Source organism: Neodiprion fabricii, chromosome 3 (assembly GCF_021155785.1).
Source record: "Neodiprion fabricii isolate iyNeoFabr1 chromosome 3, iyNeoFabr1.1, whole genome shotgun sequence".
In the NCBI taxonomy this organism is placed as follows: domain Eukaryota; kingdom Metazoa; phylum Arthropoda; class Insecta; order Hymenoptera; family Diprionidae; genus Neodiprion; species Neodiprion fabricii.
The window spans coordinates 19891394-19905687 of record NC_060241.1 but is presented as its reverse complement, the minus strand read 5'-3'; the positions used below and the strand labels follow the sequence as shown (position 1 = coordinate 19905687).

At 55.5% G+C, this 14294-nt stretch overlaps 1 protein-coding gene across 6 annotated transcripts in view; it reads right to left on the bottom strand.

Moving 5' to 3' along the window:
• LOC124177497 (zinc finger homeobox protein 4) overlaps window positions 1-14294 on the bottom strand; it is a 207884-nt gene that overhangs the window by 63457 nt on the left and 130133 nt on the right. For all 6 annotated transcript variants that reach the window (XM_046559908.1, XM_046559906.1, XM_046559905.1 and 3 more), the window contains 4 exons: window positions 9048-12551; window positions 4227-7138; window positions 1356-4112; window positions 817-1285 (listed from right to left, as the gene is read on the bottom strand). In XM_046559908.1, the coding sequence (XP_046415864.1) occupies window positions 817-1285; window positions 1356-4112; window positions 4227-7138; window positions 9048-12276 (9367 nt within the window). In that variant the 5' untranslated portion in view covers window positions 12277-12551. The remainder of the gene's footprint in view (window positions 1-816; window positions 1286-1355; window positions 4113-4226; window positions 7139-9047; window positions 12552-14294) is intronic.

Here is a 14294-nt window from a genome sequence, read left to right as displayed (position 1 = left end):
ATCGTGCCTCTTTTCCTTTCCTCTCTTTCTCTATCCGTGCTCACTTAACGCCTAGAATAGTCATCTGATAGGAACTTTCAGTATTGCCTAGCTCTGGATATATTATTTACTACATACTACTACATTACATAAAGATCATAGATAGATAGAAAGTTATAGATTCAATATTATGTATAAAGTATCGCGAAGTATGACGATTTCGAGGAGACGAGTAGGAACGGCGGGGGGTTCTTTTTTTACTTTTTTTGTTTTTTCGACGGCAAGAGGGATTGGGTGCTGTATATGTATAGGAATAATGATAAGGGGGGTTAAACAATAAATGATAAATAACGGGCCCCCTAGATTATCACACGGGCCCATAATATACATATGTATATATATAGTTTTAGTAGCGATATAGGCGAAGGTGGTAGGGGGAGGAGGTACGAACTCGTACGGCGTGACATCTTCCCCTTTCTTTGATCGGCAAAAAAATTTTTTAAAATGAAAAACAAAGAATAAAATGATTTTTCCGAGCCGTGTGTACTATACATAAATGAATATGCACGGGTAAAATAAACGCACACATACGACAACGACAACAGCAACAAGTAGACGCAATAATACATATACGTATAATTTATACAAAAGCTTGCCGTCGCGACATCGATGAGAACGTAACGATGAAACTCTGCGTATATTCAAAGTGTGAAAGGCGGAGGATTGAAAAGTCTTAGAGAAACACCATGGAAAAATAGCGATTCGGCGCGTTCTCGTCGACGTTCCAACGGCCGAGCCGCGTAACTTAAGAGTCTAAGAGGTCGGCCAGACACTCACCGGCGGTAGTGGTGGCCGGTGTAGCCTGCACGGCGCCACTAGCGTGCTGCTGTTGCTGGGGCGGAAACATCGCAGTTGGATGAAGAAACAAGGATCCGTACATCATGTTCTCGTCGGACTGCTGTTGCTGTTGTTGCTGCTGCTGCTGCTGCTGATGGTGGCCGGTGGGCGTCGTGCCGGTAACAGCCGAATTGGCGTTCGCGGCAGCGACGCTGGCCGGGAGGATGGGAGCACCGGGTGTCGGTGGCACGAGGGTGCCGTCTTCGACGGCGACCCTCACCGACTCGATGTGTCGCCTGGAGAAGACGTGCTCCTGGAGGGGGGACTTGGGCGAGTACCGGACCCCGCAGAGCCGGCACTCGTCGGGCCCCGTGGGTCCCCGATGCGGCGGCACGGCCGAACCCTCGGCTGGCAGACCTGCCGCCAAGCGAGCCTTCTTTTCCTTGGCCCTCGCGTTCTGGAACCATACCTGCAACTCGGCTTCATTAACTCGCTGATCTTTCCTCCGCTGCAAGATGGGGAATGGGGATGCTGCTCACCTGGACGACGCGCTTCGGCAGACCGATCTCGCGCCCGAGCATCTCGCACTCGGCCATCGTCGGCGTCTTGTAGTCGGAAAACAATGACTTCATCACCTTCACCTGGGTCGCCGACATCTGGGTCCTGTACCGTTTTCCACCGCCACCGCCACCGCTCTGACTGCCCCCGATGTTGCCACCCCCCATTTGACCTCCGCCACCGCCGCCCCCAGCCACCCCGTGCCTCGAGCTCTGGGTGCTGGAAGCGGGACTCGCGGGGCCGCTTTCGTCGTCCAGGAATTCCGTGGTCTCGCTCATGCTGTCCTCGTCGCACATGCTGCGCTCCGAGAGGTCGGTCAGGGGTCCGCAGTCGCTGCCGCTTCTTAGATGACTCCCGTGGTGCTCGTCGAGGAGCCCGCTTAGTCCCCCAAGGCTCAGTTTTACAGGCCTGCTAAGGTCGACTGGTTTGCTAAGGTCGAGGGGCGACTCACCGGTGCTGGTAGTCTGCTGGCTGCCGGTCTCTTGTTTTCCGTTACTGGTGTGGGCCTGAAGCTCGCTAATGTACCGTTTCATCGACTCCTCGTAGTACTTCTTCAGGGAAGCTTCCATCTCTGTGTTGAAGGGTGGAAAAAGCGGCGGCATCATGTTCGGCGTGCTTGGATTTGAAGGGGCCGATTCCATAGATAGTTCCTCGTCCGGTATGTTGTCGATGTTGACCTCGCCGCGCGCCACCTGATCGGCGTGCTTGCTGCTCAGGTGGGACTCGAGGGCAGATTTGACCTTGAAGAGGGCCGGACAGAAGGGACACCGCTTATTGATGACCTGACTGTGCGCCCGGAACTGACCCTTTCTCTCGCGAGCTCGCGTATTCTGGAACCAGACCTGAACGACACGCTTCTTCAGTCCGACCTCCCGGGCTATCGTCTCGAGCATTTTTCTCGAGGGGTTGGACTCTACCTGGTACTTCTGGTAGAGATAGTCCAGCTGCTCCGGCAGAATCGTAGTTCTCAGTCGTTTATCTTTGGGCTGTTCGGAGTGCTCGGAAGTCGCGCGACCTTCAGATCCGGTACCCTCCTCAAAGTCATCGAATTTTCTCTTCCGGTCTTGCATCATGGCTATCAGGGGATGCGGCGTTTCCGTGGTCACGCCGCTCGTTGCGTTCAGCGCCTGCTGCTGTAAAATTCCGAAGGGTGAGTCGGGCGGATAGGCAGGCGGAAAGAGTGAAGGGTTCATTATGTGAACGAGCTGATGTTCTCGCCACAATTCGAACCTCCCAAACATCAAGTTGCACTTGTCGCACTGGAAGCTCCCCTCCTTCGACTCGCTCTGCGCGATCTGCGGTTGCTGTTGCTGCGGCTGCTGAATCGGCTGGGACTGAGTCTGTTGCGGAATTTGCTGCGGAATCTGTTGGGCCTGATGATGGGGTGGCGTGGTGGTAGCTGCGAGAGGCTGTTGAAGTTGTTCCGCGAGGGCTGGAGCGTTGGGTGGATTCGCGGGGGTCGCGTTGGTAGTGGTGGTCGAGCTGCTGTTGCTGTCCTCCGAGCTGAGAACGGCCGCGACCTGGGCCGCGGCGGCCTGGGCCTGAGCGCTGCGTTTGGCGTCCTCCTCTTTGAAGCAATGGGTCTTCTGGTGTCGGATGAGCTCGTAGTACCGTTGAAACACGAGCAAGCACTTGTTGCACTGATAGTTAAGCCCAGGCGTTCTCTGGAAGCGGCCAGCGCCGTCGTCTCCGTCCCTGCCGCCTGGGGTGACGGGCTCAGCGGCCGGTTGGTTTTCGTAAACCTTGCGTGCCTTCTGCCTAGCGTTCTGAAACCACACGACAATCACACGCGGACTGAGACTAAGGAGCTTGCTGAGGTACTCGAGATCATCGTCTTTGGGGTAGGCGTTGTTCTCGAAGAACTCTTGAAGCACCTTTATCTGGTAGTCCGTGAATCTCGTGCGATTCGCCCTCTTCCCTGAACTACCGCCCGACGAATTGCTGCCGTTGCTGTTACCGCCGAACGAGTAATCCGCCGGACCTCTTCCCGGACTCAACGACCTCTGCGGCGTTAACGCCATCGCAGCCATCGCCGCGGGAACAACTCCACCGGCGCCTGGTGTTGGGCTGGCGAAATTCTGGGGAGCCAGTTTCGGCGGGAGCATCGGTGTGCTGGGGATGTTAGTCGTGGTCGTCGGCGCTAGGCTCGAGAGATCGTGGTGAAGGCCGGAGAACACCGAGCTCATGCTGAGGGCAGGCGAATGTGGTCGAGAGTGTTGGCCCCCTGAGCTGCCGGGCGAATGATGCTGCGGTTCGTCCGGATGCTGGACGTGGGATGGAGTCAATGTTGGCTGTTGTTGTTGGCAGTGAGGCGGTGGTTCAGGTATTTCCTGCTTGACCTCGGGTAGCTGAGATGTCGTAATGCCAGAGGAGGGCGCAGGTGACGGCGAAGCCTGCTTGTTCGGACTCTTATCGTCGGCTGAACTGCTGCCGGAGACGCTCGAGTTCAACGGCGTGACCTTAGCCTCGCCGGTTTTCTCGTATTCCTCAAGATTCAGTGTCGTACTTGGTGGGTTGTTGAAGTTGTATGGACTGTCCTTGTTTCGCTGTCGTTCTTTGAACAGAGTGTTTCTGAACCAGTGCTTTATAACTTTCGGTGGCAAACCGCTCTGCGCTGCCATGTCAAGGATCTGCTCCTCCCCTGGCGAGTTGTTTATGTCGAAGTGAGCTCGAAGAATTTTCAACTGTTCGTCCGTTATCCGGGTCCTTGCCCGCTTCTGTGACGCGGCGGCGTTTGCCTGTAACAAAGAATAAAAAAAAAAAAAAAACACGGAAATGTTTCAAGTCAAGTCGGCAATTGAGGGGTTGAAAAAGAAAAATCATTTCAAACTGACTCTGAGTGGTAAACTCACCGCAGCAGCCTGCTGTTGTTGCAATGCTAAGTGTTGCTTTGCTAAAATATCTGCCTGAGCATTGATCGGCGGATAACCGCTGGAAGCCCCCTCGTACGGTGGCGGAGGAAGCATAATAGGAACTAGCGGGGGCTGAAGATTCATGGCCGCGAGAGCCGGAACGTTCAAGCCCAAAGGAAGACCCATCATGCCCATCATGAGTCCGGGATACTGTTGAAGTTGTTGCTGAAGTTGGGACGCGGCCATAGCATTGAGGGCCGCTTGCATTTCCGACATTTGTTGAGCAAGCGTCATTTGAGCATGTTGCTGCTGTTGTTGTTGTTGCTGCTGCTGCTGCTGCTGTTGCTGTTGTTGTTGTTGTTGCTGATGTTGCTGTTGCTGTTGCTGTTGCTGCTGCTGTGCGTGGATTTGATTAGCGGCGGGAGCAGTCGGGGTCGTCGAGTCGGTACTGGAAACTGGCGTGTTACTGAGGGCCGGTGTTGACGCAGGTGTTGTCGACGACGCCTCGGGAGTTCTGCTGGTGGACTCTTTACTCTCAATAATTTCGTCCTTCTCCTTGTCGCCACGGTGATCTTTGTCTGGACTAAGATCTTGCGGAAGACTTGACGCAGGCGTCGAGCTCCGGGGCGCCGTCGTGGTCGAAGATGAAGTGGCGGCGGTGACGACAACGGACTTCTTCTCGTACTCGCATTTGAACTGCTGCGCGTATTTTTCAAGGAATTCACGGGGTACAAGGTCTCTGTGAACCTCTTCGCAGTGAGCCTTCAGGACCCAGACGCTACTGAACTCTTTATTGCAGTGCTGGCATGTGCTGCGAGTCAACTCGGGTATCGGTTCCTCGTCACCCGGTTCCTCGCCTTCCTCTTCCCGCTCCTGAGCAGCTTGCGCAGCCAAGGCCTGCTTTTGCTGTTCCTGTTTCTGTTGCTCCTGTTGAGCCTGAAGCGCGGCCGCCGCCTCCTCTTCCTTTCGTTGGCGTCTTTGGTGATTTTCGTTGAACTGCATCACGAGGTCGAAGCCGAAGCTTTCTAGTAGATGTTTGTACATTTGTGAAGTCTTGTGTCTCGGTTGGGACAAAATGTCTTGAGCGATTGGTGCCACAGATTGTTGGGGTTGCTGCTGTTGTTGCACGTGCTGCGGGCCAGGGGTCGTCGTTATCGGTGGTGGTGATTTCGCGCTACCGGATGAAACGATTTGCTGGGAGGCGGCCAGCTGTTGAAACAGCGCCAGAGGATTACTGAATATGCAGTAGAGCTGCTGATGGGTGGCGAGTTGTTCCTGACTAACGAACAACGCGCTACACCGTGGGCAGGACAGCATGTTCCCGTTATTGCTATTACTGTTGGCGTTCGCCGTCAAATTTCCAGTGTTGCACGGAGGGCTGTTGGGACTCGTGGGAGACGGTTGCTCGATCAACGGTCGTCCGAGATCAAGCTGACCGCTAGCCGCGAGATCGGGAAGCTTGCTGGCTCTGGTCTGATGAAGAACGCTCCTCATGTGAATGTCGAGGGTACTTCCCTGGGAGTAGGCGACTTTGCAGATGTTGCACTTGTAGGGTTTCTTATCCTGGTCCTGCTGCAATTCCGGGGACTCGGTGGGACTGGCGGGCGGCACGACAGATATCAGGGTGTTGTTATTGCCTTGTTCCTGCATGGCGCGTTTCAGTTTGTGAAGATGACTTACGCTGTTGTAATGAACTAGGAGAATGTTTTTTTGCGTGAAACTCTCCTTACACACGTCACACTTGTAGGGTCTGTTAGGATCAAGGTACTTCTCCATCGGGTATGACATTTTTTCTCCTTTTCTGTGAAGCAGGGTCTTGTTATGGCCTGTGAGATAACTTTGGCGTGTGAATGCTACTTTGCACCGATGGCACTTGAACTTACGTCCGGGATCGTGATACGAGTCTTCAGCAACGGGCTGGCTGTTCAAATAATCCTCCAGAAGTCTCTGCTCCTTGTGAAGCGGCGATGAGTCGCTAGCATCGCTCTCCTCCTCGTCACCTCTAACGCAGTCTTCGTCGCCGGTTTGCTCGCCCATAATGGCTTGTCTCTTAAGCGCCTCCTCAGTCAGTGCCTGAAGCAGAGGGTGAGCGTGCAGCAGGCTCTGTTTGTACTGGGCAAGCTCGTCCTCGTGAAGGTCAGCATGAGCGGCTTCGAGGTGACGCTGAAGCGCCTGAACCGATCGAAACGAACGCCCGCACAAGGCGCACTTGGTCGCGTCTCGTATCGCGTGGTACTGCGAATGCTGCTGGAGTTTTTCTAGGGTTTTAAACGCGAGACTGCACTGCCCGCACCTGTACTTGTACACGTGTTTCTCGCTCACAGCTAGAGTCGGCGTGGTGGCGGGGTGAGCTTCCCGGTGATGTTGCTGCAGCTCTTCCAGAGAGCGGCAGATCCTTCCGCACACGTTGCACCTCGCGATTTCCTCGACCTCGTCGCCACCGCCGCGTTCGCCAACTTCCTCTTCCGGCTGCTGGTGCGGTTGCTGCTGTCTAGTCACGGTGGTCGGTGACGTCGGCGTCGCCGCGGGAGTCGACGTGCTTCTTGGATTGTTGTTCAACCAGTGACTCTGGTCCACTAAGAGCAGAAGCCTCTGAAGGCCGTCGGCGTTCACCGAGTGTATCTGCATCACGTGTCTCTCGAGCGCTGATCGCTCTTTGAAGCCATCTTGGCAAAGGGGACATAGCAAATCTTGAACAGACTCTTCCTTCACGCCGTCCGACTTCTCTTCGGAGTCTTGAACGTGGGCCACTTGGAGGTGCTGCCTCAGTTCGTCCCTTGAGGTCGGTTGGTACGTGCAGTAAGGGCAGCAGATTTCCTCCTGCTCGGTGTCCGCCTCCTGATCGGCGTCCTGGTCTACGTCCGGTTCCTGCTTCACTTCGCTCCCGCAGTCACTGCCCTCCTCTCGCCGCTCTGCAACAATAAGATACACATTTTGCTCGTGATGCTACGTTATATCTGGGACGGATGCGAGTGATTCTGTCTGTATGTGTTTGTGTTTCCGTGAGTGAATGAGCACGGATATTCTCGATCGCCTACGGGTGTTGGTAGCTCGGTTATTTCGCTGGAGACGGTCCAGGTCACGGTTATTGATACCGGCCCCGTTACTATGGATTTCTAAAGAAGCGTTTCGTTTAATTATGCTCCCGTTTTAATTAAAAAGAAAATCAATAGGTGCTGGACCGCGGTTATAATATACCAAATCGGTGACGCAAAACTAACGTGCGCCTGTCTGTGTGTGCAGGTATGTGCCTCTCTTCCCAGTGGGGAAATCCGGTTTCTTTTTTACGATCGTTATTACGCCTAAATTTTGATCGCCTTAATTGATGAAAATTGTAATTACTTTTCGGTTCTTCTTCTATATTACATTCTCTATCAATTGTTTTCTTATTTTGTTTTTAGGAATAACCGATTCCCGTGATCGGCGATCCCTGCGCGTGTGTGTGTTTTCGTGTGCGTACGTGCGGAATATACGGTACCATGGATCATAAAGGCCTACAAACAACGCGTTGGACGCATGTGTTGTAGGCGTGCGTTTAAAACTTGTGCATGATACGTACGCCGCCGCGCCGCGCCGGGTGCTGCGCCAAGCACCCGAGACGAGCGGATGGGCCACGGGCTATATACGATTAATAAATTTCTATGGAGTAACACGACCGATAAGTTATTCCACAGGACGTTAACTGGTCACAGGTATTACAAAGTTCGGGGTGAAAGTATGGAATTAAAGAGAATTGAAAATTGAGCCGGAGGCAGCCAGTCGGCCGGCCGGCGTGGCGCGCAGATGGATGCACGGTAAACCGCGGGTCCAAAGTGCCAATAATAAAAGTTAAATTATAGATCAATGATACAAAAAATAAGTAATGACCATTTCCGTGAAAAAATTTCGACTCGCGGCGCGGCGTTTACGCATTGTCCGAAACCGCATCCCATCGGGCAGCGTCAGTTGCTCAGAGTCGCGAGCGCGTGCGTATCGTTCGGTTTCGGTGGCGTGCGTACACATGCATGCAGTGTGCATATGTACACGCACATTTTCGGCACGCAGCTCCCCCCCTGCCTCTGTCGCACACATGCAACCCCCTTAGCCATGGGCTCGTACAGGTGGCGTGTGCGCTCACGAAGTGAAGAGAGACTCGACAGGCGTAGATTGTAGAACCCCGGTGAGAGTGGGCACCATATGTCACGAAATTACTATCATTCCGAGATAATTGCGAGATAATCGATCAGAGTATTCGACATTTATCTCTCAGAAGCCGCGTGGAGTTACAGAGAGAGAACGGGAATGCTCGTCGCGACGTTGCTGTACACCTACCTATAAAACGAGCGACATGCGCTGATTTTAACCAAACCGAACGGGTACCGCTAATTACGCTAATGATTGTTGCTAATTACTGGGTACACGCTGAAAGTTTCTCGCAAGTGCGTGTCGTTTACAAGGCCAGCCAGCTAACACCGAGAGAGAGAGAGAGAGAGAGATATACGGCAGCTGACGGATAGATGGATAGATAGAGAAGAAAAAAAAATATATTTTCTAAATGGCGAAGGTTTAAATTCCATGTACAAATAATAATTAACTCTACACCAGCGAATATATATACACATACTATAGGCATACGGCAAAGTTAGCGCATGATATGCCACGTATGCAAAAGCTGGTTATTCCCTAGATGAATAAATACAGGGATTGTAATCGTCGAAAGAGGCGGATTTTTTTCGAAGTCGAATTTAATTCTTCGGACAAGAGAGTTTTTTTTCGCCCGTTCGTTCGTAAGCTCCTCATGATTGACGGAAGTGTATTTTCTCATCATTTACAAGGACTCACCGTTAGTAGCGTTTGGAGCTGTCGGTGTCGACGGTGCGGTGGGACTGGGCTGTTGTGCCGGGGGTACATCCGGGTCAGGCACGACCTGGAATACGTCGCCGATGTCGGTGTGCGGTGCTTCGGATCCCTGAACGCCGCTCCTCCTGTGAAGCTGGTGGAGCTGTTCCATCTGAAGATGCCTGAGCGACCTGACGTGCTGAAGAAGCGGCAGTCGATGCCTGGCGCTGAACCCGCAGAGAGCGCAGTGATACAGCTTACCGGGTGACGGGGTGTTGGCGCTGGCGTCAATGAGGTGTCGAAGAAGAAGAACCGCTGCCTCGTGCCTCGGAGACGCGGCGTGAAGGGCGAGTTTGTGGGCACTGTTCGTGTAATAATCGCAGGCGTGACACCGGAGCTGAGCAGCACCGGTCGGCGAAGCCATTCCGTACTTCAGTTTCCACTCGTTTCTGGGTCCGCCCTCTTTCACGTGGTTCACGTGCTGCAGCCGCTGAAGATGCTTGTCGGTCTTGCAGTGCAGCTGGAAGTTCGCTTTGAGATTTGTCTTGTAGGAACATAGTTTGCAGACGAAATGCCCGGCTACCAATGCCAGGATCTCGCCCTCTCTCGTCCGCGTTCTGTCAGCGGCAAGATGATGACCCAGGGCCTCGAGCGAGTCGGTTGCGAAGCTGTTACAGACGCAACAGTGGTAGAGGTGGGCCGGGTCGGGGTCTGCGGGCTCCGGCGGCGGCTCCATGCTGTCTGGTGAGAGGCCGACGTCACTGGCCAAGTTGCCCATCGCTCCCATCCCGGTCATACCACCCATGAGGTCGGGCGGAAGCTGGGGCGGAAGTTGGCCCCCGGTCATCATCTGTATAAGAAGAGCCTGGTTGTAGGCCATGTCAGCCAGAGCCGCCTCGGCATGTTGGGGTTTGTCGAGTCCCCCGAGATGCAGAAGCTGCTCGAGCTGCTGCTGGTGTTGCTGTTGTTGCTGCTGATGGTGGTGCTGCTGTGCTTGTTGCTGATGGTGCGACTGAAGCGCCGACAGGGTTTGCATGTGCTTAACGTTTTGCTGCAGTACCAGCATGTTGTGCGTGTGCTTTTCGCTCGTCATGTGTATCCGGAGATTCCTTGCTACGTTTGTCTCGTAATTGCAAACGTCGCAGCGAAAGGTCGGCTTAGGCTTTCCCTGCTGACTGGTCTGGCTTGTTAGGTGAGGACTGTGATTTTGCTGATGATGGGGACTCCGCGTGGGCATCGGTGCATCCTGAGAGGACGAAGGGTTGCTGGTGCTAGATCCACCGCCGCCCTGCTGAAGCTCCTGCATATTGTTGAGGTGTTTGTCGCTCTGCATGTGAATGCTCAGATTTCCCTTCGTCGTCGTCGAATAGTTGCACACCTCGCACCTGTACGGCTTGTAGCCGCAGGTGTAGGTCTCACCGCGTGCTAACCGTGGATGAGGCTGGCCGGCGATGCAGTATATGCAGGAGGTCTCGCTCTCCGGGTGTTTCTCTTTCATGTGAATCTCGAGCGTCTCCTGGTACTTGTAGTGCCAATTGCACTTCGGGCATTTCAGCGTCTTGCACGAATTACGACTGTGAATTCCAGCGAGGGGACCGCCGGGTCCGGCCAGGCGACTACTTGCTAAAATAAGCTCACATTTCGGGCACTCAACGCCGCTCGGTCGTCCCTGCATGTGCTCCGGACATACGCCGATCGTCGTTCCGGTAAGAAAGTTCGGGGGCTGCTGGGTCAGGGCCGCGTACGACGATGGCGAGCCCTTCGTACTCGGCGGGGGCGACGCGTAATGGAGGGCGTTCGTCGGATCGGCGTTCTTCGCCCACGCAGCCGCGCTCACCTGGGCTCCGCTCCACTGGGGGTGCTGGCCCTGGGTCTGTGAGGTCTGCTGCTGACTTTGCTGATGGTTGTAGACGAGGGGGTGACTCGTGTGGGAGGTAGGTGTCGTGGGGGTACTCGGCGACGGCCTCTGCTGCTGGGGTTGCTGGGGGCTGCTGGGCACCCCGGGCGTGGTGGCTGGCGTGCTGGTCGTCGTCGGTGGTTCGTGCTCGTTCGCCGAGTCGACGCGCGGCTGCTGCTGGCCCTGAGACTGATTGGGCGACGACTGAGACGAGCACGTGGAGTTCGTTACGGGCTCGAGGAAGCTGACGAGCGGCTGCTTGCCGCGACCGACCCCTTGGATGATGGCCGACGCCGTCGAGTGCGAAAGCACCTGCCGCTCGTCCTCCATCAGAGTTAGCTGATGCTCGCCCTGAGCGTGCGCGACGAAGCTCTTCGCGTATCCGAAGCTGAGCTTGCAGATGAAACACATGAGGATCGGCTTGACGGGGACCGAAGCGGCGGGAGAAGGGGGCGCCGCGATTGGGGGCGGAGGTTGCTTGCCGCCCTCGGCGCTCCGGTAGCTGATTACCCTGTAGCTGTGCATGACCGGGAGATCGGGGTTCTGCTGCTGTTGCAGCGACGATGATCGCTGCTGTTGCTGCTGCTGCTGATGTTGCTGCTGCTGGTAGGCCTGGTGCGCGTAAAGTCGGGACACGTAGTAGGCGCTGGCTATCTGCGGAAATACCAGGGAATGCGGCACCGACACACCGCGTCCGTCGACTATGCAACCGTCGGGTAGAGAATGCGAGTCATCCTCGCTGAGCTCGCTCTCACCCTCGATAATGTAGGCCGATCCGTCGGGGTTGTAGACGATTTTACCGTCAAACTTTTCTACGTCACCCCCCGTCGGACTTGGACTGGGACTGGGGCCCTGCTGCGACTGCGATTGCTGTTGTTGTTGTTGCTGCTGCTGCTGCTGGCCGGTGATCGCGGTCGTCGTCATCGCGCTCGTGGCGCTCGTGTCAACGACGATCGGCGTCGGCGTCGGTATCGCGTCGCGGTTGCAGGGCTCCGTCCCCGACGGCGGACTCGCCGTCCTGGGGTGGTGGGGCTGGTGGAGAGCGGCCCCCGCCGCCGGAGGGGACCCGCCCCCACGGCCGCCCTCCTCCTCAGGGCTCATCTCCGGCTTCTCCTGCGCGTAGGAGGAATTTTGAAAGGCGCCACCGGCGCCGGTCACCCCCTGCAAGTGGTGCTGATGCTGGGCTGCAACCAGCTGCTGGTAGAGCTGCTGATGCTGGCCGATAACGCCGGGCGAGGAGGAGTGCGGCTGCGGCTGCTGTTGCTGGAGCTGGGAGGGAGGAATGTTGTGGTGTTGAAGGTGGTACTGGGGAGGATGGGGCTCACTGGAGGGCATCACCCCGAGCGGCGCGCGCCAGCCTCACATCACCCGCGGCCTCTGCGCCTGCGCCCTCCTCGGCGTAGATCCTTCGCAGGGTATCACTACTCTCGATTCGTTAGCGCCGCTGCGACCGCCGCCTGCGCTTCCACTCTTCCGACGCCCGTCCTCTTCCCCGGCGGTCCTCCTCGCCTCCTCGTCGCCTCTAATTCTCGTCCTGCCCCCGCCTTCGCTCGACGACGCTGCTTCTGTTGCTGCGACTGCTGCTACCCCGACACAACCCCAGGTCTCACCTGAAACAGTCGAAAAACACCGATTCCTTACTGATTCTAGATCCTCCTGCCGGCCACCTGTCTCCTCTACACGCCGTTAATACGGAACGAGTAACGATACGAAAATTCGTCATCGGGACGCGGGAACAAGGATCAAAAGGGTTTGTAATCTGGGGCAAATAGAGATAACGCCAAGAGACCGCAAGCTGCGTACACTCACGCGGTGACCCGACGTCGCCGTCGTCGCGATCGAAGAGGAACAAGGTTTCCACTGTCCCGGGCACCCGGGTTACGAAAAGCCGTTACAACCCGAGCCAGGCGAGCACCCGGCTCTGTTTGCGGCCCATCAACCAGACTTATCTATCGATTGGCTGTATCCTCCTCGTGTCGGCGCGAAAGCAAAATAGAGGCGATACTAAACCATTACGAATCCACGTGTACACGAAACGCGCGGTTGTGGCAACTCCACAATGCGCGTCCCGTTCTCCGTCCGATCGGAAACCGCGTATGTATCCCGATTCGATTTTCAATTTGACGCCGGGTCCCGGGGGGATTCCAGTCCGCGTCGATCCGCGATGATTTCATAATTGCCCGCCTTCTCTCAATTATGCACGCTGCCCGGTACGTTTCCCGGGACGTGCATTAACCGCGATCCCGGGGCCCGAGGAAAGCGAGGAATCTAACGGGCGTGCGGGGATAAATACATGGGGGAGGACGACGCCGTGACGGCCCGGGGCCCGGGCCCCGTTTCCCGCTCCACCCCGTCCCGATGTAGGTATCCCTCCTGCACCGTCGTGCAATCGAGTGCATTACCGCCCGCCAACCGAGGAGACCCTAGAACTGCCTCGAGAGAGATTCTCCGCGGTTTATAGCTTGTGCGCTCCGCTATCTCTGCCTATCCCTACGCGGCCGGTCCCCGTAATCCGGACCCCGAGCTATCCTATCTCCATCTACGCCAGATTATACCCACTTTATAATGCCCCGTTTCAACGAAGCGAGCGAACAGAGCCGAGCTCCTCGGCTCCTTATTCTCCGCAAAACTGACGTTTCGCATGCTAATTCCTCGTAACAACCGTAGGCGTCGCAACAACGACGAAAACGATCAAGACGAAAACTGCGGACGGACTTGGCCGAATCGCGGACACAAAGAAAATCCTGAAAAATCTCGGTATATTGCGATACCCGGGTTTCGTTGGAACACCGTGTTATAATAATACGCGGGGCTGCAGGCGTATTTTCGATGTTTGTCTGGGCGTCGAACGACGCTACGAGCGGGACATCTGCCGAGTATCCCTGGACCCGACCACCCGGGGCCCTACGGGCCTCGGAGCGAAGGCCCACCTGGCCGACGAGACGACGAAGCTGCATCGAAAAGTCTCGGCTTTCGCATTTCTGGCAACAATTTATTATACCTGGATCTCTGTGATCCGCACTGACGAGTGTTGAAAACGTTTTCTTTCTCGATTCGCGTGCGATGTACGTCCGTAAGAGCGTTTGAATGGATCTTGATATTTCATTACGCCTAGACTTACACCCGCAACTTGGAAAGGCTGCGGAGGTGTGAGGGACGGCAATTAAGAGATAAGATCTTAATTGCTAGACCGCGGCGTTCCAATTTGATGTTTGCGTTTCTGACGCAGCCGTGATCAGCCGGAGGTAACAGCTGCCACCACGCCGACTTGGCGAAGGTGAAATTCTTTGCAAAAAAGGGATTTTCAACAACTCGGAAGGAATATATCGTACACGTACTGCGTACACAGAGCA